The 25270-nt window shown below is 29.5% G+C and overlaps 1 protein-coding gene across 3 annotated transcripts in view; it reads right to left on the bottom strand.

Annotated features, from left to right (window-relative positions):
* The window catches only part of LOC108556995 (transcription factor Sp9-like), a 69428-nt gene that overhangs the window by 1966 nt on the left and 42192 nt on the right, over window positions 1–25270 (bottom strand). Inside the window, exon 1 of one of the 3 annotated variants that reach the window (XM_017913360.1) lies at window positions 11530–11807. The exons of the other annotated variants lie outside the window; for them this stretch is intronic. Within the exon in view, the coding sequence (XP_017768849.1) occupies window positions 11530–11607 (78 nt within the window). The 5' untranslated portion in view covers window positions 11608–11807. Of the gene's footprint in view, window positions 1–11529; window positions 11808–25270 lie in introns of those variants that run through there. 3 annotated transcript variants of the gene reach the window in all.

Genomic DNA, 25270 nt, shown 5'->3' with positions numbered 1-25270 from the left:
ATCTTCTTGTTATTAAGCGTAATCAAAAAACATATTTTCTATAATTAAAAATGTAAGAGTAAATTAATTTACTTTGAATGTTAAACGCATTCGATTTAATCTTCGGTTAATGCCAATAAAGGATTCCTCGATTATTACTTAATTACTGTTAGGATACCGACGGACAACTTGTTCTTTTTTATGTTGTTCTTCTACTTCTTCTTCCCTACGATTATTAAGCAGAAATTCGGGACGAGTCGGGAGAAATTCAGTTACGTTGTCGGCCTCTAATGGACCGATCCTTTTGTAATGTTGGCAACTTAATTTGACATTTTTGTTTCTCTTAGCAAGGATGAGTTTCAAGTTTTTGAGCTCTGTCTCTCCCTCTTTCTCTCCTTCTGTCTCTCAGCTTTTGTTAACGATCGGGCAATTAATTTGGAAGCGGTTCTTGTTGTTTTTGCCTCTTCCTCCACCGGTGGATCTACTTTGTATGTATATTGATTCGGGTCCTCGTGCATATGTGAAGATTTATTTTTTTTATATATATATATGTATTTTTGAGTTATGGGTCGAGCGGGTTCTCACCGTTAGTAGGGAAGTAATTAAGGGTGACCTTGGCGAGTTGGAAAGTTCGGTAGCATCGGTCCATTATCCGCTTTTATACCACGGATGGCCCGGAGGAAGAGATGGTTGAGATGGAAGATTGGTGATATAGAGGTGGAATGGGCGAGAAGTGAACGTGTGACAGAGATGATGGGAGCGAGATATGGAGGAATGAGTGAGAGAGAGAGTTGGTCTTTTTTTCCGTTTGAGTGATGGGCGCTCACCGGTAGCGGCGGCGACGCCCTACGGCCCTTTTGTGGCCCGACAATTGGAGGCGGCTGCTGCTGCTGCCGGAGATATCGACCGCCTCCAAAGACGCTGCAGCACGAGGGGTGGGCGTTAATGGATCAAAGTCTCGGAGATACGAATCGCCGAAAGAGTGTAGAAATGTAACGAAATAAGGAAAACGAGGCTATTAAATTATGACTTCTACTTCAACCCATTATATAAAATTACCATTTTTTTATATAATCTCATTTGGAACATTTCCTAAATTTATTAAAATAATATATCAGAGCAATTTATTTTGTAAATAAACGAACAGTAAAATTCAAAGGTTTCTTTATGTTTTTGACAGTTGGACAAGTATTGAAAAGAAGTTTGTATTTTATTCGATTATTTGCATTTTGTTACATTACATTTTGTATGTAATAATTTAATAAACAGATTGATTGAAGTCAAATCTTGAGAAAGTATAGGAAAGACAATATTTTGACATATTACGTATTCAAGTTTATGTCAAACAAATTTGACAAGTAAAATGTCAATTAACCAACAAAATGATTGAATCAAAAACTTGGAAGTTGTAAAGAATCAAAATTGTAATGAATTAAGGAAAGCGTTGAGGAAGAATCGTGAACTTTTCCCTAGTTACAGGACCATTAGACTTGGTTTTCAATAAGAGCGAGAGCGTTATTATGATTCTTATTATTTTTAATTCTTTCGGAGCGGCTGTGCGTGTCTGGATGGCGACCGACAGGCGCCACTTTTCATTATCCTCTTGATTAAAGCCGGCACTTTCCGAACTCCATATACACTGGACTCCGAGGTTCTGGCCCAAAAGGATAATTAAGCTAACCAACCCCGAGAACTCTTAATTTGGTGGACCTTGGCATCTCCGATTGCTCGGACGCGCGCGGATCCAGTGTCCATCTCCCATGCGACATATAAATCCAGAAGGGTAAGATTCTCATTTCATCTCATCCAATCTCATCCCAGGATAGGTTTCATCTTTGTCCGTGCGTGATGACCTCCGGGTCCAGATTTGATTAAAACTCTTAATAGGAGCTACCGTCTTAGTCGAGCTTAATTATTTCCATTCCGAGAACGCCCAGGTAAAAATATGATTTATACCCTCAATAATAATCCTTTCGTTTTCTTCAACATCAACCCCTCATCCGCTTTTTTTCTAGATGTTGTTATTGTTACTGAGCCCTTTTGCCTTTCGGATGACCCTCGTGCGAAGACGGTAGGGCTAATTACTACAAATCAATAATTTACTTCTGTGGCTACCGGGTATTATTTTTTTCTTCTTCTGTTCTTCCTCCGTGGCCGACCTATAAATTTTCGGAGCTCCGAGTCCTTAACGAGTTCTTCGGAGAAGAGAGATGAGGATGGCGTAGGTGCATACACGAATTTATATGCATGAGATATGCCGGAGGGCGACAGTTAGTTTTTCGAATGGTCGAGGAGGCCCCAAACTCGATCGAAAATAATTGAAAATCTAAAACACATTTCTCTCTCTCTCTTTCTTTCTCTCATACATAAACAGAACGTTTATTTTGCTCTCGTTTTTCTCTCTTTTATCCCGCAAAAGTCGGTCACAGTTTAATGAGATTTATGAAAGTCGATTTTCGTTATTTCATATAACTTCGCTTCTCTTATTTATTTATTTTTTGTAATATTTTCTTTTTTTTGGTTGTTGTCGTACTTGATTTTTGTTTCTTTTCTTCTTCCAGTTTCGTTTTGTTCTTTTTCGTTTTTATGATTATTAAACGTGCGTGACACTCTTGGTCTCCAGGTATCCGAAGTAATGTATTCATGTACATGGCTTGTACCTGCGAGGTGCGCCAAGAACGGACTTGATTGACATTTGCACAGTCTGCCGCCGCCGCCGCCCCCCGGGCCACTCTTAGCGCCCACGTTTCTTCCACCGCTTCTCCTTTTCCTTCCCTACCGACGGCAATTATCGCCCCGACACATTCACTTCGACCGACAAAAACCGACAGTTTCAATAACCAAGGAAAAGCGTTTTTTCACCCAAAAAACTTTTTAACACCTAATGCTGCGTACACATTACTTTCGATGTCAACTAATTGCATTAAAGATGTTACCAACATTCAAATTTATTTTATTTATCCTCTTTAATGAAAATTTATATGTTGTCTTTACAATCAGATCATTGACAAAATAAAGACTTTTTTAGTGCTCGCATTAAAGTTGACACCAACATAATAATTTATTTTTACATTAATTTCTCCGACAAAAACCGACAATATTACTTCCCAAAGAAAAACGTGTCAATATTCTTTTCGAAATGTAAAAGTATCGGAAAAGATTATATTTTTGATCCTAGTTTGCGCAAATTATTGTTATCTATCTCAAATGTATCGCTCCGACTACACCAATTGGATGACAAGAGCTGTTTCAATCCTCAAATCTTCATCAACAATTCCCAATCGCTTTATAATTCTACCGACAAAAACCGACATTTTTAATATTACTTCGCAAAAAAATATTGTCAAAAACCGACATTCTCTTAATAATTATTTTACCGACAAAAATCGACATTGTCAAAACATATATTGTGACAATAAACAAATATCAATAATTATTCCACCGACAAAAACCGACATTTTTAATATTACTTCAAAAAAATATTGTTAAAACAACGACAAAAACCGACATTGTCTTAATATTTATTTTACCGACAAAAATCGACATTGTCAAAACATATATTGTGCCAATAAATAAATATCAATAATTATTCCACCGACAAAAACAAACATTGTCAATACAAATAATATGCCAATAAAAGATATTAATAATTATTTCACGGATAAAAACCGACATAATAAATTAAAAACATATCAATAAATATTCCACCGACAAAAACGATGTTATCAATACGTTCCTAAAAATTGTCCAAATCACCCAAAAATCGTTATTATCATACCATATATTACAACAAATAAGTAAACTGACTCAGATTGCGCGCACATCCCTCGTAATTGCATTAAAAGTGTTTTCAACCTTTTGAATGTAATCATTTTCTTGTTATTATTATTTTTCATCCTCGTTGGTGCAAATTAATGTTTTAAGCTGTAAATGTATTAAAACGCCATTAATGGCGATCTGAATAATAGCAAATAATGACTCTATTGTGTGTTGTGGTGAATTCGCTGGGTGGGAAAGAGCGAGCGAGGATTCGCAAAATGGTTCGACCATAACACCGACATGCTCTTTAAGCAAATTTGCACAAACATGTATAATTCATGAACGCCGAAAAGCGCTGCACTATTTCATGCGAAATAACGATCGTGAAATACCGAATACTGCTGCTTCGTATATATTTTTTTAATTTTATTTTGGTAACGTTCCAGTTTCTCCCAATGATGGATTTAATTATATCATTATAATAATGCAAATACAAAAAAAAGGTCACGAAATTTGAATATTTTCAATAAGCCTCCAGTCAAATCTTCATCACGTAAATTTATACCATAAATCCAAATGTCATTTTTAAGTTTTATAATTGTTATATGTTATAATAAATATAAAAAGACAAATTATATTTTGAACATTGTTATGCAATAATCACAAAAAAAATAATTTAAGAAAATTGTTTAATTTTAAGAAATTTATCAAAACTGTGAAAAAGTTAAATTTCAACAAAACCAAATATTTTATGTCTTAACAACTGAGTTTATATTCGTAACAAAAAATAAATTTTACAAAGATTTTTTTCTTATTTTCTGCATTATATTTTGTTAAAAAAAATGCTAAAAAAATAAATATTTGTACGTATTTTGTTAAATATATTATTTTATATAAATTATAACTGACTAATATGACATTCATTAACGGAAACAAATTTTACACCTCTTTTTCCAGTTTTTCTGTGGGGTGTTGAGCCCAAAGGCGTTACGTTATGCCGTGTCGTTTCTAGCATATACATACATATATTTTTTTTCTGAGTCCGTTCTTCCGTGCATGGATAATAAATTTATAACGTCAAAACATGGATTGTGGTGTGTGTGTGTGTTTGTTGGTGGTGGTGTGTAATAAACGCGGCATGTGCGTTCCTCCGACACCCACAAAACATCTGTCCTCGTTAACCAATCAATTCTTCATTGTGTCCTATACACTCTATTTGCCTTGATTATGTGTCAGGAGCGTTATTAAAAAGCCATTTTGTGCGTTTACTTACGCATTAGCCACCAATTTCGGTCGCATTTCAACCTTTATTTTTATCGAAAACACATCCAGCCCCATAAATTTTGCCTCCTGTCAAAATCACCAGAAAAATAACGCTAATAACCACCATCAGGACATACAGAAAGAAACAAACAAACAAAAATATACGTACACACACATACGTTGTTGCACACGCGAATAAGTAAAAAAGAAAAATACAAAATTGGACAACAAAAAAATGCTAACAAGCTGTAACGTTATTATAAGATATTCTTACTAATTTTTTTATATGTCTGCGTTTGTTTAACTTAATCATTTTATAATATTTCTATACAATTTACAAAAAGCTGTATACTTCTAATATTTTTTTTTTAAATTTATAATGAAAACTGAATTAAAATTAGTATTTTTTTAATGTTAAGTAAACATAACTTAACTTAAGTAAACATATTTATATGAAGCATTTTTAACCATACATTTCAAATTATAGTGCGTCTTATACACGAAAATAGTATTAATTTATATTACCAAAAATTCAAATTAATTCAATTGAAATAAATATTCATCTTCATTTAAGTGCGTATTATACACGGAAAATTTGGTATATTTGAAATACTTAATGCATTTGTATCTATAAATTTGAATAAACTTATGAAGAGTTTGAATCAAGTTAGTAAGGTGCGTATACACCGAAAATTTGATATATTTGTAAAGTGAATACCTGACACACGTTTAATGCAGTAGGGAGAAATTATATTTAATTTCGTATTATACAACGAAAACTAATTACATTTTAATAATGAATTCTTCAAGCATTTGTTAATTATTAATCTAAAATTATATTGCGTCTATAAAATTGATGTAATATTATAACATATTACAAATCAATATATCCAAGTGCGTATTATACACGGAAAAGTGAATATTTTTTAAAAGTGTATAGATACGAATTTTTATTCAAAAATATAAAATTATCATACCTTCTGTATCTCATGATAAAACCATCAATGTATTAGAAAAAGATTGAATCATTTAAGTGCGTATTATACACCGAAAATTAGATATTTTTACTCAGAAATCTAAAATTATCATGCCTTTTGTATCTCAAGACAAAACCATCAATATGTTAGGAAGAGATTGAATCATTAAATTTAAGTGCGTATTATACACCGAAAACTAGGTATATTTGTAATGTGAACAGTTTATGCGTTTTTTAATTGTATATCTAAATTTGTAAAGAATCAAACTAATATTAATCATATTTCAAATAGTTATATTCAAGTGCGTATTATACACCGAAAATTAGTTATACTTAGAATGTGAATACTTGAGGCACTTTTCATTTTCAAGGGTCTAAAGTTATAATGACTCTAATATATGGAAGTTATAACACAGCACATTGGGAATCATTATATTCAAGTGCGTATTATACATCGAAAACTAAGTATATTAAATAAAACTTAATTCCAATCGTGATGTATCAATGAGTCATCGAATTTTGTAGACATCAGAATGAGACCGTGGCATTTCGTTGTATTCCGATTCCGAGCAGTATAAGTCAACATCCCTCCGGCAAGGTTGAGGCTTATGATGCGCGATTTTTAGAGACGACCTCCTACCAATTGTGCGCTTCGTCTGTTGTTCTAAGACCTAATTTATGGGTTTTGCCTTGTTCTGATGTCGCGACGCGGAGCTTTCGGAAAACGAAAAGGCAATTATGGGATTTCTCGGGAAAGAGTTCAAATAAATTAATCAAACGTGGGTGAGACGGGGGAAATAAAAACAATTAACGTTACGTCTGGCGGCTTTCTCTGGTCTCTCCTCTGACATTTCGGGGAGTCCTCTCTTCCACTTTATCCAAAGAGGAGTCGGAGAAGAAACAGCTTCGGGCGATTGTCCAACTTTTCAGCCGATAAAAGGCGATCTTTTATTATGTTGTCAAATGTTGTGTGTGTCTGCATGCGTTTCGGTAGCTCCAAAAAAAAATGAATAAGAAAAGGAAGAGTAACGAAGAGGAGATGATGAGAGCTGGGGGCGGCGTCGCTTCCGACCCTTTCGGGTAATATTTATAAATTTGCTGGAAAATCGATTCATTAATAACTTTCTCCTTTTCCTCGCGCATATGTTTTCTTCTATTTTCTTCTTCAACATCTTCGCGACTTGTCTTTCGGAATAGTTCTGCGCGTCTTCTTCTAAAAATATACCGAAAGGTCTTCGTCGTCGTCATCAATTAACGCCCCCTTTTCCTGTGTGTGGGGAAAAACGCGCGACGCGGAATTTTATCGGTCCGAAACGTCGGAAATTTATTGGACTTTATTTTCGTTTCACAAACAACAAAAACTGGCGCGGGAAAAGCGCTAGGGTAATTATATAATGATAGACTTTAATGCGTCTCCCGACGGCTCATAATTTCCTACGCGATACGCATTCTTTTTTACACACGTCAAACCATTATCAACACCTTCGAATTCCTGCTCATCCATGTATCTGTATGCATCGAAGAAACAAGGAAAGATGCTGCGCGCCTGCATTCCTACCATGCTTTCCAGAACGATCAACATCTTCTCATCCTGTTTTTATGTTCTAACAGTTTGATATTTAGACGATACCAATAACATTTCCGCATTACCACATTCTCTTATTTTCTTGTTGTTATCGTTTCTATCACAGTATTTATCTCTTAACTGCTTTTCAGCTACTTTCCAAACAACATCTCATTAACATCAATGCAATTTCTAAACTATTAATTTATTAATTTCCATTAACCCTAACCAAGATTATATAACATAATTTAACTAAATTGATTACTGAAATTCTATTTTTATACATGAAAAATCAACAAAGATTTTTCTAAATTTTAAAACATTAAGTTTCAATATTTTTTAACAGTTTTTTTTCTCTATATTTGATTTATTTGTAATATTTTTATATAAAAAAATATTGATACAAAAATATAAAAAAAGATGTTGTCATAATCATATCAAATTTACGTAATTAGTAGTTTATTTATTAATATATACAATTATTTAAATATATTTGTACAAATAATCAAAAATAATTTTTTTTTATTGCAGTCCCAATTTTTATAAATAAATACATGAGAAATACAGTAATTCAATTTATTTCAAATTTATTATAGTTGTTTGAATATTTTGAATATTTTTATGAAATAAAGTTCATATTTCTTGTTATTTCCTTATTATACTAATTTATTTATAGAGAAAGTTTTGAATTAATTCATGATTGTTTCTACTTTTTTTAGAGCATAATTTCCATATTAAATAATTCATAAAATATATGCTTTTATGTTTTTAAATATGATAAAAATTTTAATAAATTAATAAAAAAATTGTTACATATAAAATTGAAATATAAATTTGTTTATTATATTTAGAAAATGATAAAATTTTATTTATAAAATGATAAAAAGTGTAAATGAAAGTGAAATACAATAAGAATTTTTTATATTTGAAATTTGATAAAAATTGGAAAAAAATCAAATTATTTTGTAACATACGAAATTTATTTGAAGCATAATTTTGTTTATTTTCTTTAATAAAAAATCAAGTTTTTTCAATACTTAACATAAACGCTATAAAAATCTTTGTTTAATTACAAAATAAATTTAGAATTTTCAGTAAAAAAGCTAAAATATATCAAATATTCTGAATTTAATGTATTATCAATATTTTTTTTAACTTTAATAGACTAAAAATATAGAATCGATTTCATGTCTTCATTCAATAATTTTAATTTGTGAATTGAAAGAAAAATTGGGGAAAATATGAGCTTAAAGTTTTATTTAAATTTGTAAATAAGTGAAAATATTTTAAGTAAGTAAGATATTAAAACTTTTTATTTGATTTAAATGTAAACTTCTTGTTAAGACAAACATATTATTATAACTTAAAATATAGATATTGTAGAACTTAAATTACATAATATTATTTGTTATACAAAGTAAACCGACAAAGAATTTTGCAGGCAAAAAACTGCATAATAACTAAGAAAAACCTGAGGAGTAAAAAAACAGGATACGGACTATTCGAAATATTTCACACGAATTATAATTCCTTTCATGGTGAATAAGTGTGAATAATTTGGCGGGTGTCAAATTACGGGCAGGTTACTCGGGACATGTGTTTTTCGGAAAAACATCTGTAGTTTTTCTGGTGTTTTCGAAGCGGTAGGATAGAGAGGAAAAAAATATATATATGTATATTTTGTATGTATACACGAGAATTTTGAAAAGCTCTCTTTGTGTGTATCGAATTTGATAAAGGTTGACAATATTTCCTTCATATTTTTGCACCTTCTTCATTTACGTATTATTTTTTTTTTCTCTTCTTCTCTTGATCCGGGTTTCTACCGAGAATCACAAAGGACACCTTCTAATCTGCACCGTACAAAAACTAATTCGACAACTCAAAAGTCAAAATCGAAAACGTACAATATTTTGGAAAAGGGTGCCAAAGGTTTATTTTGTTTGTATGGGGGGAGATAAAGGTGTTTTTCAGCCCTTTTTGTATTCATTTTACTGGAACTAATGGTATTTTTTATAACACGAGTATGTGTCAATTTTTAATTTAGATTAAAATTAATTATTTTTTTCCAACAATTTTCATTAATTCTTCTCATAAATTATTTTGAAAATTTATAAAATATTTTGTTTTTTTTTCTGCGACGGAAAAAAAATGTTCCATTTGTCCACAGTTGTATCAATAAAATTGTTTACTAATTATTTAATAATTTTGCAACTAAAATATTGATAATCTTATAGAGACAAAATTTTGGATGTGTTTTCTTTTAGTTAAGAATTTGTACAACAATTGAAGTTGATATGATTTTTTTGTAAAGAAGATATTCTTCAGTTGATCCAATTAAAATGCGATGTTTATAAAAAAAATATTTCTAATGAGCTTAACTTAATTGGATTAAAATGTTAATGAAGACGTTAAATTAAATGGAGCGTATAAAATGAATATTTTTCGCTGAAATCCAATTAAAACCTGCTTTTATGAGTCGTATAAGAATACAGAAAAAACGATCTTCAACCAATATTTTAGCTGTATTTCTGATCATTTGAACTAAATTTATGATTGATTATTATTTGAACTATATTTTTCGTTTGGATATTGCCTTTTATTTGAACTTACTATTTGGTTGTCTATTATATTCACTAACTTTTGATTGGTAACTTTTTAACAAATGTTCTGATTGGCTGTAATTTAAACTAAATATCCGGTTGACTATTATTTGAACTACGTTTTTGATTGGTTGATTTGATTGGTTTTTTATAACAAATTTTCTGATTGGCTATAATTTAAACTAAATTTCTGGTTGACTATTATTTGAACTACATTTTTGAGTTAACTATTCTTTCAACTAAGTTTTTGATTAGTTATTTTTATACCAAATCTTATTGGCTATTATTTGAACTAACTTTCTGATTGACTTTTATTTAAACTACATATTTGATTGGTTATTTCTATAAGAAATTTTCTGTTCGGCAATTATTTAAACTAAATTTCTGGTTGACTACGTTTTTGATTGGTTACTTTTATAACAACATTTTCTGATTGGCTATAATTAGAACTATAAATTTATATTTGACTATTATTGTAACTAAATTTGATTAGTCATATTTATAACAAAATTTCTGATTGGCAATAAATTAAATTCCTGGTTGACTAAATTATTTATTCTTAATTTATTTAATAAACTTGCAATGATTTGAATTAAATTTCTGATTAATTAAATATCTAGTTGACTCTTATTTTACCCAAGTAGTTGGTATTTTTTTGTATTAATTAATTTTCTATTTACTTCGCATAAACTAAATTTTGTTTAAACTGCTTTCAACAATAATTATTCAAGCAATTACCGGTTGTTTTTTTGCCGTAAAAATTGCGAATGGAAAAAAATATAACAAAATTGTGTCCTTGGCAAATTTGCACGAATTCGTAATGTTATTATAATTTTATGTAGAAAAAAAAATATAAAGCAATAAGCGAGGCGCACGTAACGCGACGGAATGCAAATTGTTGTATGAAAAAAGGAAATAAGAAAGGAGAGAAGGACACAAAAAAAACTGTATATTTTTCTGGTGAACGTGCGAACAATGCGAAGAAAAGGTTTCGAAAAAGTTTTGCTATTGGCATTCTTCGTAAGAGATGTTTTTGAATGTGAAGTGGATTATCTTTGTGGTGTTCGCGTGTAATGCTCTTAAGGACTTCAACAATGGTAGACCGAAGGGTGTTCTACTCTTCACGTGAATACACAGTTTTGTTTGCCCTTTTCTGCTCCCTCTGTTCGCGCCGTGTAAATATTTTCGTCCGTCACACAAAAGATGTGGGGATCATCGGTAATTCCGTTTTTGTGGCACTGCGTGAGTGCGCTAATTGTCGTTAGTCCATAGAGGATATGTCAAAACATGTGGACGAAGCTTATCCGGATTTTCCGGATTATTAACCGCTGCTCATTTATCTTGCTTTATATAAGAAAAAAGCTGCGTCTTTTTCTTGTACTTACGGTTTTCACATTCATCGACATCGCCGGAATCTGGGCGCCGTACAGTTGGCCTGCAGTAGGCGTCATGTCGGTCAGCATCTTTATCTCTTTTATTTCTTATTATTAAGACAGTCGATTCAGACCGAAATAAATAGAAATAAAACTATTGTCTCTATTGGCGCGTTCGTTTTTTTGTTTTGTTTTAAATCAACTGAATCAAAGCACTCTCGGAACAAAAATAAAACAACAATAACAACAACAACATCAACAACAAAACTGATAAATCAATCACCGATCACATAAACGGTAATATATATATATGTGTGTGTCTATATATATATATATTTAACAAACAAGACCGCTATTGTTGAGATCACATTGCTTACTGATTCCGAGAAGGGGAAGTCCCCATCATGATCACACGTTCCCCTTCTATGGGCTGCGCCTGTGGGCGTGAACGTTTCCACCTGGCCAATCGGGGCGCTGCCCATTCATTTGCGTTGCGGGAACGCCCACATTTTTCGCGCGCGTCGGGCATGCGCATCCTCCCACTACCGGGCGTAACGAAACGGGGAATCCTTTCGGTGCGGGTGGTGGTGGGGGGATGATGTCGATTTTTGTGTTGTTTTTGGATAGAAAAAGACATAAGTCCGATGAAAAGAACGAACGGGAAAGGAAGGAAACGGCGGCGAAAGAGAGAAGTATTCAAAAGGCGACCCCCCGTCGCCTTCCCACTCCCAGCCCTTCGCCACCTACGATATATTTTTTTTCTTTTCTTTCTGTACACCCATTTAACCCCGCGTGCTTGCATCTATTATTTTGTAAACAAGCTCTTTATTAGCGCCAGAGATCTTTACGTGTGTCGTTACCAAGAAGGTGTTATTTGGCGCCACTTAATACCGAAACCGTTGATATCATACGAAATTACCAAATCCGGATTTTAACTATCTTTGCGGATGCAACGCAATAATCACAAAGGAAGATAGCTGTGGTTCCAGCAACATTATTGAAAGTGGAATAGTTTCATTCTGAACAGTTTGAAATCTTCAAACTACATTTTCAATAAGAAACATGTTGAGTGTTCTATTATGTAACAGTGATAAGCTATTCGAGTTATACAATAAAACCTAAAGAAATATATTAAGTAAAATATTAGTAAAATTCACTAAATTTATATGTTTATATTTCAATTCAATGTATACAAGCATTTGTATGAGTTATATAAGACCAGTGCTGAAGCAAGAACATATTGCGCTTGATGACAAATATCTAATTTGATCTTCTTTTCTCAAGAAATCAAAGACACAACTACGCTTCATGCGCCTAAGGCCGTCGCCCCCTTGATGCGTCGGTTTATTTGATATAAAATCTATTAAGCGTACCAACTGCAAATTTGTTATAATTTAATCTAAATACTGACAGTTACACTGCTTATAATTAATTGGTACACCTGACAGTTAGTTATGTCGCACAACACTCATGTGTATAATTTCATTAAAATCTTTAAAGGTCATTTTTTATAAGAAAAATAATTTAATAATATATACTAAAATCTTTGTTTTTATATTAATTATTAGGAAACTTTAGAACTCTTATTGAAAATTCATTAGATTTAAAAATCTTACAAATCATTAGACTATTATTGTTAATTATAAATTTGCAGATGTACATTTTACATAATTTTTCAAAAGTTTTTCAATTTTATGACTGAAATATTTTATGAAATAATCAAATTCAGTAAAAAAATATAAATATTTAGTAAGTTTAAATATTAAATCATTAAAAAAAACAAAAAAATCTATCTTTAATTCATTTTTTTGCAACCGTTGTAATAAATGTCACTGTTATGTTAAAAAAAACAGTACATAAAAAATGTTAGCTTTGATATTATAAGAATTCATGCATACTATTAATTTTTTTTAATCTAAAGTTAACCTTATATAATAATGGTAACTATCACTAATAAACTCATTAATTTGATTAAACTCATTTATATGACGGAAAGATCTATAAAGTGAATCGTTTCTTTCCTTGTCAGAAATTTTATAATTTTAGAAATAAATGTCTTAAATGTTGTTATTATTAATTATTTATATATAATAATTATTTATTAATTTTATAACAAAATTCAACAATTTTATAATAGTTTTTTTTTAATAAAGGAAAATAAGTTTAATTTAACAATATGTTTTCATTTATCATTTTTCTTTTCACACCAACAATCCCATACTTTGTTAGAATTTAGTACGTTTAGATTCAATTAATATAAACGTATAATAAATGATGCAAGCCTCATTTTGAATCAAATTTATTATCATTTGAAAGCATTTAAACTCGTTTTAAATAGCATTCACATACACGTTGTTTTATGGAAATTGGATATGAAATATATTATGCTACGAACCAAGTATTTCTTCAGTCATTAGCAATATGTTTCCAACGTTTACCTGAAGATGGAAACACCGACCCGCATTCTTAGATCGATAATCTATATACCTCAATAATAATAATTGTTCTTGAATTCATTATTAATCAAATTTCAATCAATTCAATGACTAAAATTTTGTCAAAACTAAGAATTTGTTAAAAAAAAAACAGTTTGATAAAACAATAAAACTTTTGTTATTATTCATAGGTAACTAGATCTACTAAATTTACTTAGTTATATTTAACATGAAGAATAAAGCACTTAATTTTTAATAAATTACGGAAAAAAAAATCATTATTTTATTAATATGATTATTTATTTATTATGTTTAACTTTTTGATTGGTTTCAGTTTTTTATTGTAAAAGAATATTTATGATAATGAATGATGGCAAATTTTCAGAAACTATGCAATAATATACTTTTGAAAAGTTACTATTTTTTTCTCATAAAGTTATAAAGTTCTCATTATGATTTTTTCATATAAAAAATAAGATTTTCTCTAAGTACTCAAAAGTACTCAAAAAAAGTTACTCAAAATGTGTATTTCAGGTAAAGAATAAATCATATTATTGTATTAATTTATGAATAAAAGGAGAAATGTTATAAAATAATGATTATTGCTCATAAGGATCAAAGACTCTTATTGAAAGTAATTGTTTTTGCTCATAAAGTTATAAGGTTGTCAGTATGCTTTTTTCATATAAAAAATAAGATTTTCTCTAATTGCTTATGAAAAGTTACTCAAAATGTGTATTTCATGTAAAGAATAAATCATATTATTGTATTAATATATGAATAAAAGGAGAAATGTTATAAAATAATGATTATTGCTCATAAGGATCAAAGATTCATATTGAAAGTAATGGCCGAATTCCGAGACGATGAATACCAATATGGATTTTAAAGCCAGATTTATGTCTGCCATATGTCAATAAGGTACATAATCCGTGGGCAGACGATTATGAATATAACAATTTCACGACGTCCCACACGGAATTTGAATAGTCGAAACAAAGAAACAATTCGAGTGGTATTCCTTTTTCGGCTCACATTTTATCCTTTTTTCTCTCTCTCTCTATATATCCTTCACACTCGCACCTCTCCTTCCTCCCCCTTTCAGGATGAATGAACAATGGCCAGTTTCGTCGGAACAATGGGCAGTTAACCGAAAAAATATACAAAATAAAAAAAATAAAACACGAAAATAATAATACTAACTACAGCAAAACAAAAAAAAATGTAAAAAGGTTGAGAGAAACGTATGGAACCAATGAGTCAAAGGCGAAATAAACTGATGAGACGAGATGAATAATAAAAGAAAAAAAAGATGATTTAAATCATTTTCGAAATTATATTTTCGCTTTTTACAATTTCCATTTGATCTCTCTTTATCTTCGAAGAAGAAGATGATGATGATGATGTGGAAGATAATGATGATGACTCTAATTACGGTCCGCAGACGATGATGATGCGACTGGTTGGATGAAGTGGGGTGCATTAATTTGGGGGATTTCTCTCTCATTGAATTTAAATTTTCGGTGGAAAATTGTTTCATATCCGCGTGCGTTCAATCAGAAATTGGACGTTAATTCCGGGGTGGGAACCGAAGCCCGGAGGGCGCGCAGCTCGTTTAAAATATATACATTCAATTTGACCCTACCGCCGATTGAGGAGATGGATTTGCCAAGTTTTCCGCAACGACGATTGCTTACTTTTTCCAACCCCTCGTCTTTTACAATTCGATGTTTTCAACCCCCTTTCAACCTTCAACTATGATTGTTCTACGTTTATTTAAATAAAAAAATCAATATTCAATAGAAACAATTTATATTTAATAAATAATAATGACATTTATTACCATTGTCATCAAATTACAGAAATAATTATAAATAAAAAAAGTATGAAATAATAATTAGAATATTTTCCATTAAACATTCAATTATATAAAAGTTAGTTTTTTTATTATTTACAATAAAAAAAAAAGAAAACATAATGTAAGTAATTTGTGATATGTGATTGTTTACTTAACAAAAATAGAAATATTGAATATTATTAATTTTCGAAAATATTGTCAGAAAAATATATAATTGTACACTACTTGGCAATGTTAAATTTGATAGTTTATAATATGAATTACAGCTAGAAATATAATCCATTATTATATGGAAAAAAGAAATAAAAATATAGAATTTTATACTTTTTCTTATAAAATATTTCTATTTAAATAAAAATTAACTTGTTTCTTTTTATATTGCATTACATCTATATCACTAATTATTAGAAAATAGTATTTGTTGTAAATATTATAAAATTATTGAATTGTATTATTACTTATATAGCTTAAATTGGTTTTTATATAACAAAGAAAATGGATAAATCTTTGTCAATTTGTAGTTCTAGTATTCAAAATAAAAAATATGGGTCTATATCGCAAAGCCGACAATCGAAAGACTGTCTATTGAAATCCCGACGTTCAAAATCCCGACTGTATCGAAATCCCGACTGTATTAAAGTACCGACGCTTGAAATCCCGGCTATGTCAAAATCCCGACAATCAAAATCCCGACTACCATAAAAATGTTATTGTAGAAATTTATAATAATAAAAGACACTGTCGGGATTTCGATATAGTAGGGATTTTGATTGTCGGGATTATGGTAGTCGGGATTTTGACATAGTCGGGATTTCGATATAGTCGGGATTTCGAACGTCGGGATTATGAGCCAGCCAGGATTTCAAACGTCTGGATTTCGATACAGTCGGGATTTCGAACGTCTGGATTTTGATACAGTCGGGATTTCGAACGTCGGGATTTCGATAGACGGGATTTCGTTTGTCGGCCTTGCGATTGCCACCGAAAAAAATATATATAAAAAAGTTATTTTTCATTGAATCATTGTTAAATCATTGTTGTATTTTTTATATAGTGTGAAGTAGATTATCTTTTCATAATTTGAACTAATTAAGTCCTATTAATTCCAACAAAATAACAAAATAAAATACGTGTAATTTTCACTTTGATGTTTTCATTGGTATTAAATAACAGCCAATGATAATAAAAAAAATAATTACAAATATTTTTCACAGATAATTGGATTAAAAAGTTAGGTATTATATATTATCGATATTCTAAAGTTTAACTTTAAATGTGTATTTAATGTCTTTTTGTGTATTAAATTTGCAAATATTTCACCCCTTTTTTCGTTTGCAAATGCACATATTTCCCCCTTTGCAACAGTTTTTGTTCAGCGTCAATTTAAGGCCTGTTTAAGTATGAAAAATGTCAGTAATGGCATGGAGATCGGGTGATGATAAGAGCGGTAACTACAAAAAAAGAGTCCTCTACTCATCTCTTGCTGGGAGGGCAGTTGTGCGTTTTTTTTAAATATATTGTACTCTTCCCTCGTGCCAAGGACAACTGTTCTTCGCCCATTAGTGCCCGTATTAGCAGACTTCTGATCCTTTGACGAATTTTTGACCATCCAATGAATTAGGCCTCCCTCTAACCCTCACGGCTATCTGCGGCTTCCATCTATTTCGCATGATTTTCACAACTGCTGTGCGGTTTTTTTAATGACATGTTTCCTTCCACACCGCACTGAAATAACTAAATTTTTACCGCCCGACCGCACTTAAAACTAGATTATTACGTCTCCCTATCGTCCTTCTCTTTATTTCACCATTTTACACCCCAATTTTTTTTTTAGAAGGCTTCGCATTTACTCTTTTATTGCATCGTAACATACACGTAAGACTTAATCACGTCCATTAACGAAAGCGCATTCATAATTTTCAAATAATAATAATCACCTTTTACATGATAATATATTTTAATTGATGCAATTAATGAATGACTTATATAAAATATGTAAATTTACTCAATTTTAATACATATTTTGATTTTTTTCTTTATTTATTAATAATTTCTATATTTTCCATTTGGAAGTAATTTATATAAAAATATAATAATGTAATAATAAAATGTTAATTTGTAGGGCACCACAGATGGCACCACTAGAACATTAGTAAATCATTATCAAAACTTATTACTATCTCACGACTCACAAACTAGTTCCGTTCCATAGGGTTGTTTGTAAGTCGAATTTGTTCGTAAGTCGGGGGAATTTAAAAAAATACAAAAGATACTTTTATGCATAAATGTAAAAAAAAGATTAAAATAAACAAAATACTTACTTACAATTACTTTTCAATGTAGACATGACAATTATATAATAAAAACGACAAAAGAAACAAATGCAACAAAACAGATACTACATCTCTCAAACATAATATATTTTATTAAAGAAATTATCAATTTTTCTATGGATAATTAATTTTGTTATCACTATATACTCTCCTGATGAGACAGAGCTAATAGAATGTTGTTCGTAAGTCCGGGAGTTCGTAAGTCGGGGAATATCTTTACTTATTGCAATCTATTCAAGATTGTTTAAATTCCTTAATTACAACAATATTCATTACAATTATGATTATTCTTCATCAAATAAACGGTAGTATGTCTTTTTTTATCAAACTTAATTATGGACTAAATTTACCATAATTGTAAGTAAGCAAATTTACTCAATTAAAAATACTAATTAATATTTGTATATTATTAGATTTAAATACAAATTATTTCTCATTTTTTTAATCAGAAATTATAACAAAACATAAACTTCAACACAAAAATTATAAATTCATTTCTTTTTATGTTTTCATACAATTTTATATTTTAGATATTTAATTAACAGATAAAATTAAAAAAAAATTATCATTACTAATCTTTCTTCGTTTTAGACCAGAGATGGGCAAAATACGGCCCACGGGCCAGATTCAGCCAATCTAGATGTTTTATACGTCTCGTCGCAAATTTTAAATCAATTATATAGATATTTTCAATATTAATTAAAAAAGTATTGAAGATGTGTTCTATTTGTTACATATTCATTTTTTGAAAATTATTTGTAATTGTTGTGATATTAACAAGATGAACATTTAAAGTTTGTAAAATATGAAAGTAAACTTTAGAACCTAAAAAGTTAAGAAAAAATGAGACATTATTTGAAGTTTATCTAAAGTGAAATCTTACAGAAGAGGCTGTCAAGAAATGGTAACTTCTGTCAAAAATCTTCTGCTGTAATACACTGATAAAATCTGCTACCTGAGTTAACTTGCGGTTTCAAATATTAAGCTTTTTTTGTTCGATTTTACTAATTGATAGTAATATGGAAAATAAATTAAAAATGTTATAAGTAATATATTGAAAATTACAAAATGTATCATGAATTAATTATATCAAAATTAGGTAAAGATTGAAAAAAAATGTAGAATTAATATTAAATATTTCAAACTTTATATGTTATTAAGATATTAGAAGTGCAAAAATATATAGAATTGACTTAGAAATTAGGGTCATACCTCAATTAATGATCTTATTCGTTAATTGAGGTATGACTGTAATTTGTGTAAGGCAAAATTACTTCGTTAAGTAAAACTTTGTTTACAGAGGTAAAAAGAAAATTAAAAGGTTTTTTTTCTAACAAAGAAAAGTTTTGTCAACTATTGCATTCAATAAATGTCTAACATCTTCTTTGTCAACATTTTTTAAACCTATTGATTTGGCGTTAAATTGGAATATATTGCATGTTAAATAGGACTTGAAATTGCGGACTTCGTTTTATCAAAGTTTCGTTATCAAAGGTAACGTTAACCGAGATATGACTATACAGGTAACACTTGGTTTACGCATCAGTTCCGTTTCTACAAAAGACGGCGCAAATCGAATCATTGTAAAATGAACCCATATTTACAATGAGGTAGGTATAAGTCTAGCCTTAGTTTATCCTCTGATTGAACTATCTGAGTACTTCATTAATTTATTTGAAGTTATAATTCGTCAAAGTTATAATTTGAAGCCATAATTTGTCTGATTATTCTTGGGATTTGGCCTTAAATGGGAATATTTTGTATGTTAAATAGGACTTGAAATTGCGGACTTTGTCGAAGACATAATTTGTGGGATTATTGTTGGGATTTGGCCTTAAATTGGAATATGTTAATGGACTTATGTTAAGACATGAAAATGCGAACTTCGTTGTCAATGGTAACGTTAACCGACATACAAATATACAGGTAACCTATGGTTTACGCAGAAGTTCAGTTCCTGCAAAAGACGGCGCAAATCGAATAGGCGTAAAATGAACACATATTTAGTGTGAGGTATAGGTCTAGTTGTGGTATATTCTCAGTCAGCATAGGAAAACTGGAAAAATTGATTGAAATTTTGAAACATTCACAATTTTCTTAATAGTAATTACAAAATGTATTGGACTAATTATGCTTTTATTATTTCAAGTGTAAAATCTTATAAGCTTATGTTAATAACATCAAAAATGTAAGAAATAAACGTGCAGGGGTTAGAAGTTAATTGGAATATGAAACTGATCAAAGTATAAAAAAATCCAGAGAAAAAATATGCGATCTTATATGAAATGAATAAAAAAATAACAACACACATCATGAGTATAATAATGATTTCCGAGACCTTTTACGAAGCATAAAGCATCTGGGTGTGTCGTGTATATATGCACACGAGTTTGCATTAAATTCCAAATCAATTTGTTAATTATAAGTCTCCATAAACGTTCCGAACGCAAACAAAACTCTCATAAGATTATTAATTGGAAAATTCCCTCCTTCATTCCATCAAACAACAGAATATCTTGAAAATAAAATAACAACAAATAAGAATTTTATACAGATATCTCGTATCCAAATTAAGTCTTCAATTGGTAGATGACTTATTGAAAATTAAACGTTTCGTGACCTTTGGTGATCTCGGGATCATTAACTAAAGGCCTTCCTTATCCTCGTGCGATTTTCCAAGCTTCAACTTAATCATCGACACGTCTGCTCATATATATATATATATAAATTGTGTTTGAATCAGGTGAATGTCCAATGAGGACGTGCAAATCAATAACAATTAAAATGTTAATGAATTAATGGTGGTGGACGTCCATTAATAACCTTCATCGCGAATTAAAATAATGGATGCGAAAAACGCGTCTCGGAATTTATTACACTGACGGATGGCCGTTTAATTAGAATACAAATTGTGTTTGGTGGTAGCTGCAATGTAAACTGTGAGAGACCGAACGAAGATCGCTTTGCGATTTAATGAATAAATGTATATTATTAAAGCAGTGAATTCATTAATATATTTACTTTGTAGAGGTTATAGGGAAAAAGAAACGAGTGAATGAAGAACGCAAGGCGGAAAAAAAGTAAGGTAATAAAAAAAGAACAGAATAAAATTTGGAAAGTAAAATATATAATGAAGATATTATATTAAACTAGACAGAAAATATGAAAAAGCTAATGAATCCTATTTATAAATTATCTGATGCAAGCATTGCTTAACTTTGGTAAACTAGTCCACTATCGTCAATAAATATTTATCTAGTAAAAATGAAACAAATAATTTTAAACGTATGAAAAGAAATTGTTAAGGTTTATAAAAAGTTTGGGTGAAATTTGTTTATTTTATATTTCACTTAATTTTTTTCTTAAGATATTTAAAAAAAAATAAAACTTGCTTTTAACTTAATGTATATTCAATTTACAATGAGTAAATTTCCAAGAAAAAATATTTTTTACTGAATTTTATTGATGACAATAGTAAATGTATACATTTTCTAGTATTATTTTTTTAAATTTTTAGTCTAGATTATGCAAGGTTAGAAGTAAAGTTTCACATTAAATTATTTTTTTTGGTAAATCTGTACATTGTATAAGAATAGTTAAGCTTTAATCAACGTTACCAATTGTCTCAAAATCGTGTCTGTTTATTGAAAATAATTTGTAGTAGTACTTTTTGTTTTAGGTTAGATTAGGAGTAGTTGCCTTTTTTTTTAATTTTAGTATAAATTAGGTTAGATTAAAAGAAGTTGAATCATACTCAAAAAATACTTTGGTTAATGTCCATATTGTCTAGAAACAAATTTATATTCAATCATGTTTCTATTACGAAATAAACCATGAAACAATGTTTTCTACAGATGTCAGCATTTTTTGTAATGTTTTAGTTTAGATTTTGTTTAGTCAAATTTGGAGTAGTTGTCAAACCTTATGGTTACTTTACAAAATATGTACCTTTTTCTGTTTTAGGATAGATTAGATAAGGTTAGGTTAGAAGCAGTAGAGGTACATATTTTGGTAAATGTGCACATAGTCTACAAAAAAATAATTAAGCACTCAATTATTATTGTATCTGAATATACTTGAAATATTATGAAAAAATACCTAAAGCTAGTTAACTAGATGGCGCTAAATTTGAATTAGTTAATTGCTGTAATAAATCTTCTACAATTATATTAATTACTCACGGTTATTGTATGTAAATTAAAAATGTAAATATTTGCAGTCTAAAATATGTTTTGTAGTTATACAGTTTAGGTGAGGTTAAGTTTGGTTTCTGAACAATGAATATGGGTATAATTTCACTGATACTCACACATTAACATGAAATGTTTAATTATTATGTAATCTGATAAATAAAAGTAGTAACAATATTTGTACTTTTAAGAGGTTCTTGTTGCAATCAAGAAGCTAATGTAAAAAATACATTTGAGTTATACTAATTGGTATACTTTCAAAAATTTACATTCACCACAATTTATGATGTAATAAATGTACAATATGTGTATTTGTTAATATGTTTATTAGCTACTAGTTATAGAGCAAGTTTGTTATTTTGATAACTTTGTATTCTAATTATCTTATTTCGTAATTTAGTACAAAGCACTGATATACAAACTTGGTATGTTTCAAATGAAGTAAGTCCTCTTTCTCTACACATTCCATATATATACATGTAAATTAAGTGTTCTGCATTTCAAAGCTTTACTGCATTTATTTTATGTATATGTTTGAAAAAATATTGATATTTTCTCAATAAAATATTGGGTTTCTAGTAAGAATTATCAAATTTTACATTAATTTTTATATTGAAAAAGTTTTTCAATAATTCTGTTATCGAACATTTTATAGTATAACACTATACAGAAGCTAAACTTTTATCAAGTCTCAAACAATTCGGTTTTCGAACAATCTTTAAGAACAAATTATGTTCATAATCCGAAGTTCCATTGTACTATACACAGTTAAAATTTCGTGGTTGTCAAAGAAAATACGAATAAATTTTAATAATGAAGTATATTCAAATCAAAGGTTTAGCTGTATTATCTAATAAAGAACAGAAAACACAGAAATTGTCATAATCTATCGAAATTTGAACAACATTTAAGACCTGTTTCATCATATGCAGAATACTTTCTTACTGTGTCAAATACTCTGAACTACGAAATAAATTTCTTTTGGTAGATAAAAAAACACAAATAAATAATGATCAACGATAATTATAAGCATTTGACGTAATTGCGTCGGTTCACAAATCATCATCAACGGATTGATTGATTTATTGGCATTCGGTGCTTCCTTTCTGCCTCTTCTCTCGCGTTTAATTGATCTGCAGAGAGTGTATATTATACGGTCGAACCTCGTGCATGGTTATTAGCCTTTTGTTACCTAATTACTGGGTTTCTCCAAAGAGGCAGCAGTTGCGCAGATTTATTTTCGACCGTTTCGAGAGATTCCGAAACAACAGCACCGCGTACATTAATCAACCAACCTTTGAATAATAAACGTTGCCTCTTTCCGTTCCCAACAAATGATCGATTCGTAATTCCGTTTCGATTTACGATTTCCAAGATCCTACCAATCCTGAAATTTAACTTCCATACATCATTCCTTGCATAATAAAATTTTACTTCATCATTTTTATTAACATTTAGTGAAATTCCTATGCATAATATGTGTATTCTTACAGTATATTTACCAGAGAATTGGATAAAATACTTAATTAAACAATTTCTCTTTAAAATTATAGAAGAAAATAAAAACTATTAATTATTTGCAGTAGTTCAACAAAAAAGGTTGATTTTTGTAATTAAAATGAGTGTGGTTTGAGTACGCTGTGAGAACAACGGAAACAATGATCTGAACTTATATCAGTTGGAGAAATGAAGAATGTATGTAAACCGATTGTGTAATGAATTTTAGAGGCGTTACATTCGTAGCAACATGATGTAATGATGCTATGTAATGCTAGATAACATCTGGATTTTAGTAGTAACGATAAAAAGAACACGAGCAAAAGTTAATATTTAGACTTGTCGAACATTGATTTAAGTGTCATAAGATACTTCTAATTTATTTTTGAATGAAAGTGTTCATGGAATTAATTGTATTAAAATTTTATATTTTTAGTTCTATTTTATCAATAAAAAAATACATTTTTTTGATATATTTACAGAAAATTTTTCAGAATTACTTAATAATATTCATTCATAACACAATAAAATTAGATAGTCCATACTACAAGATTATTAAATAAAAACAAATCTAAATATAACATATGGTATAACATATGGTGAAAAAACTAAATAGTAACGTTTCTTTTATTACACTTTATAATTTATTTTCTAACTTATAAATTAATATTGGACACACATTCTTTGGTCCATAGCCAACATTAACAGCAATAATTTATAAATATATAAGAAAATATGTAAAATTTTATATGAAAATTAAATTGCACAAATTTTAATTAGACCTTTTCTTGTTAAAAAAATATTTCACTTTTGTTTAAAGAATTTTTCAATCCCAAAACTTATTTTTTTTTGATAATTTTGTACTTACGCTCATAATTATACCAGTAATTAGTTTAATATTTCTATCACAAAACAATTTGTTTCTAAACAAAATTGCATTTTTCCCCTATCGAATAAACTATGATTTTGTAACAGAAAACTATAACCGAGTTTGCAGCGTTGCGTAACGGATCGTTGTTCTCCTCTTAAATCGAAACAGCATCTAATTTAAAAGTGCATATTGTGTATTAATTGCACGTTACTTCTTACGTGCGTTTTTTATTATTCCATAGTCATTCAATCATTTTTTTTTTCATTTTGCAAGAGTTGCAGTTTCAATTGCATCGAATTCATAAAATTCTTTTAAACACTGTAATCCATATTTATGCAGTTGCAATTTCCGGTATGGTTTTCATTGAAAACAATGGATTTTACAATAGAAAAATGAATATACAGAAACAAAATTGCTACTGATTGAATGCAAATCCTTAATGCAATTTGTAACATTTTGTATACACATAAATACTAACAGTTTTATAAAGATTTCCTTTGTTTTGTACTTTTTTAATGTAGTTTTATTTACTTTATGTACAAATTAGCAAATTTCAATTTTAAAGCTAC

This window comes from Nicrophorus vespilloides, unplaced genomic scaffold (genome assembly GCF_001412225.1).
Source record: "Nicrophorus vespilloides isolate i.1.1-1 unplaced genomic scaffold, Nicve_v1.0, whole genome shotgun sequence".
Taxonomy (NCBI): Eukaryota; Metazoa; Arthropoda; class Insecta; order Coleoptera; family Silphidae; genus Nicrophorus; species Nicrophorus vespilloides.
The sequence above is the reverse complement of the archived record's forward strand: the minus strand, read 5'-3'. Positions and strand labels throughout refer to the sequence as shown.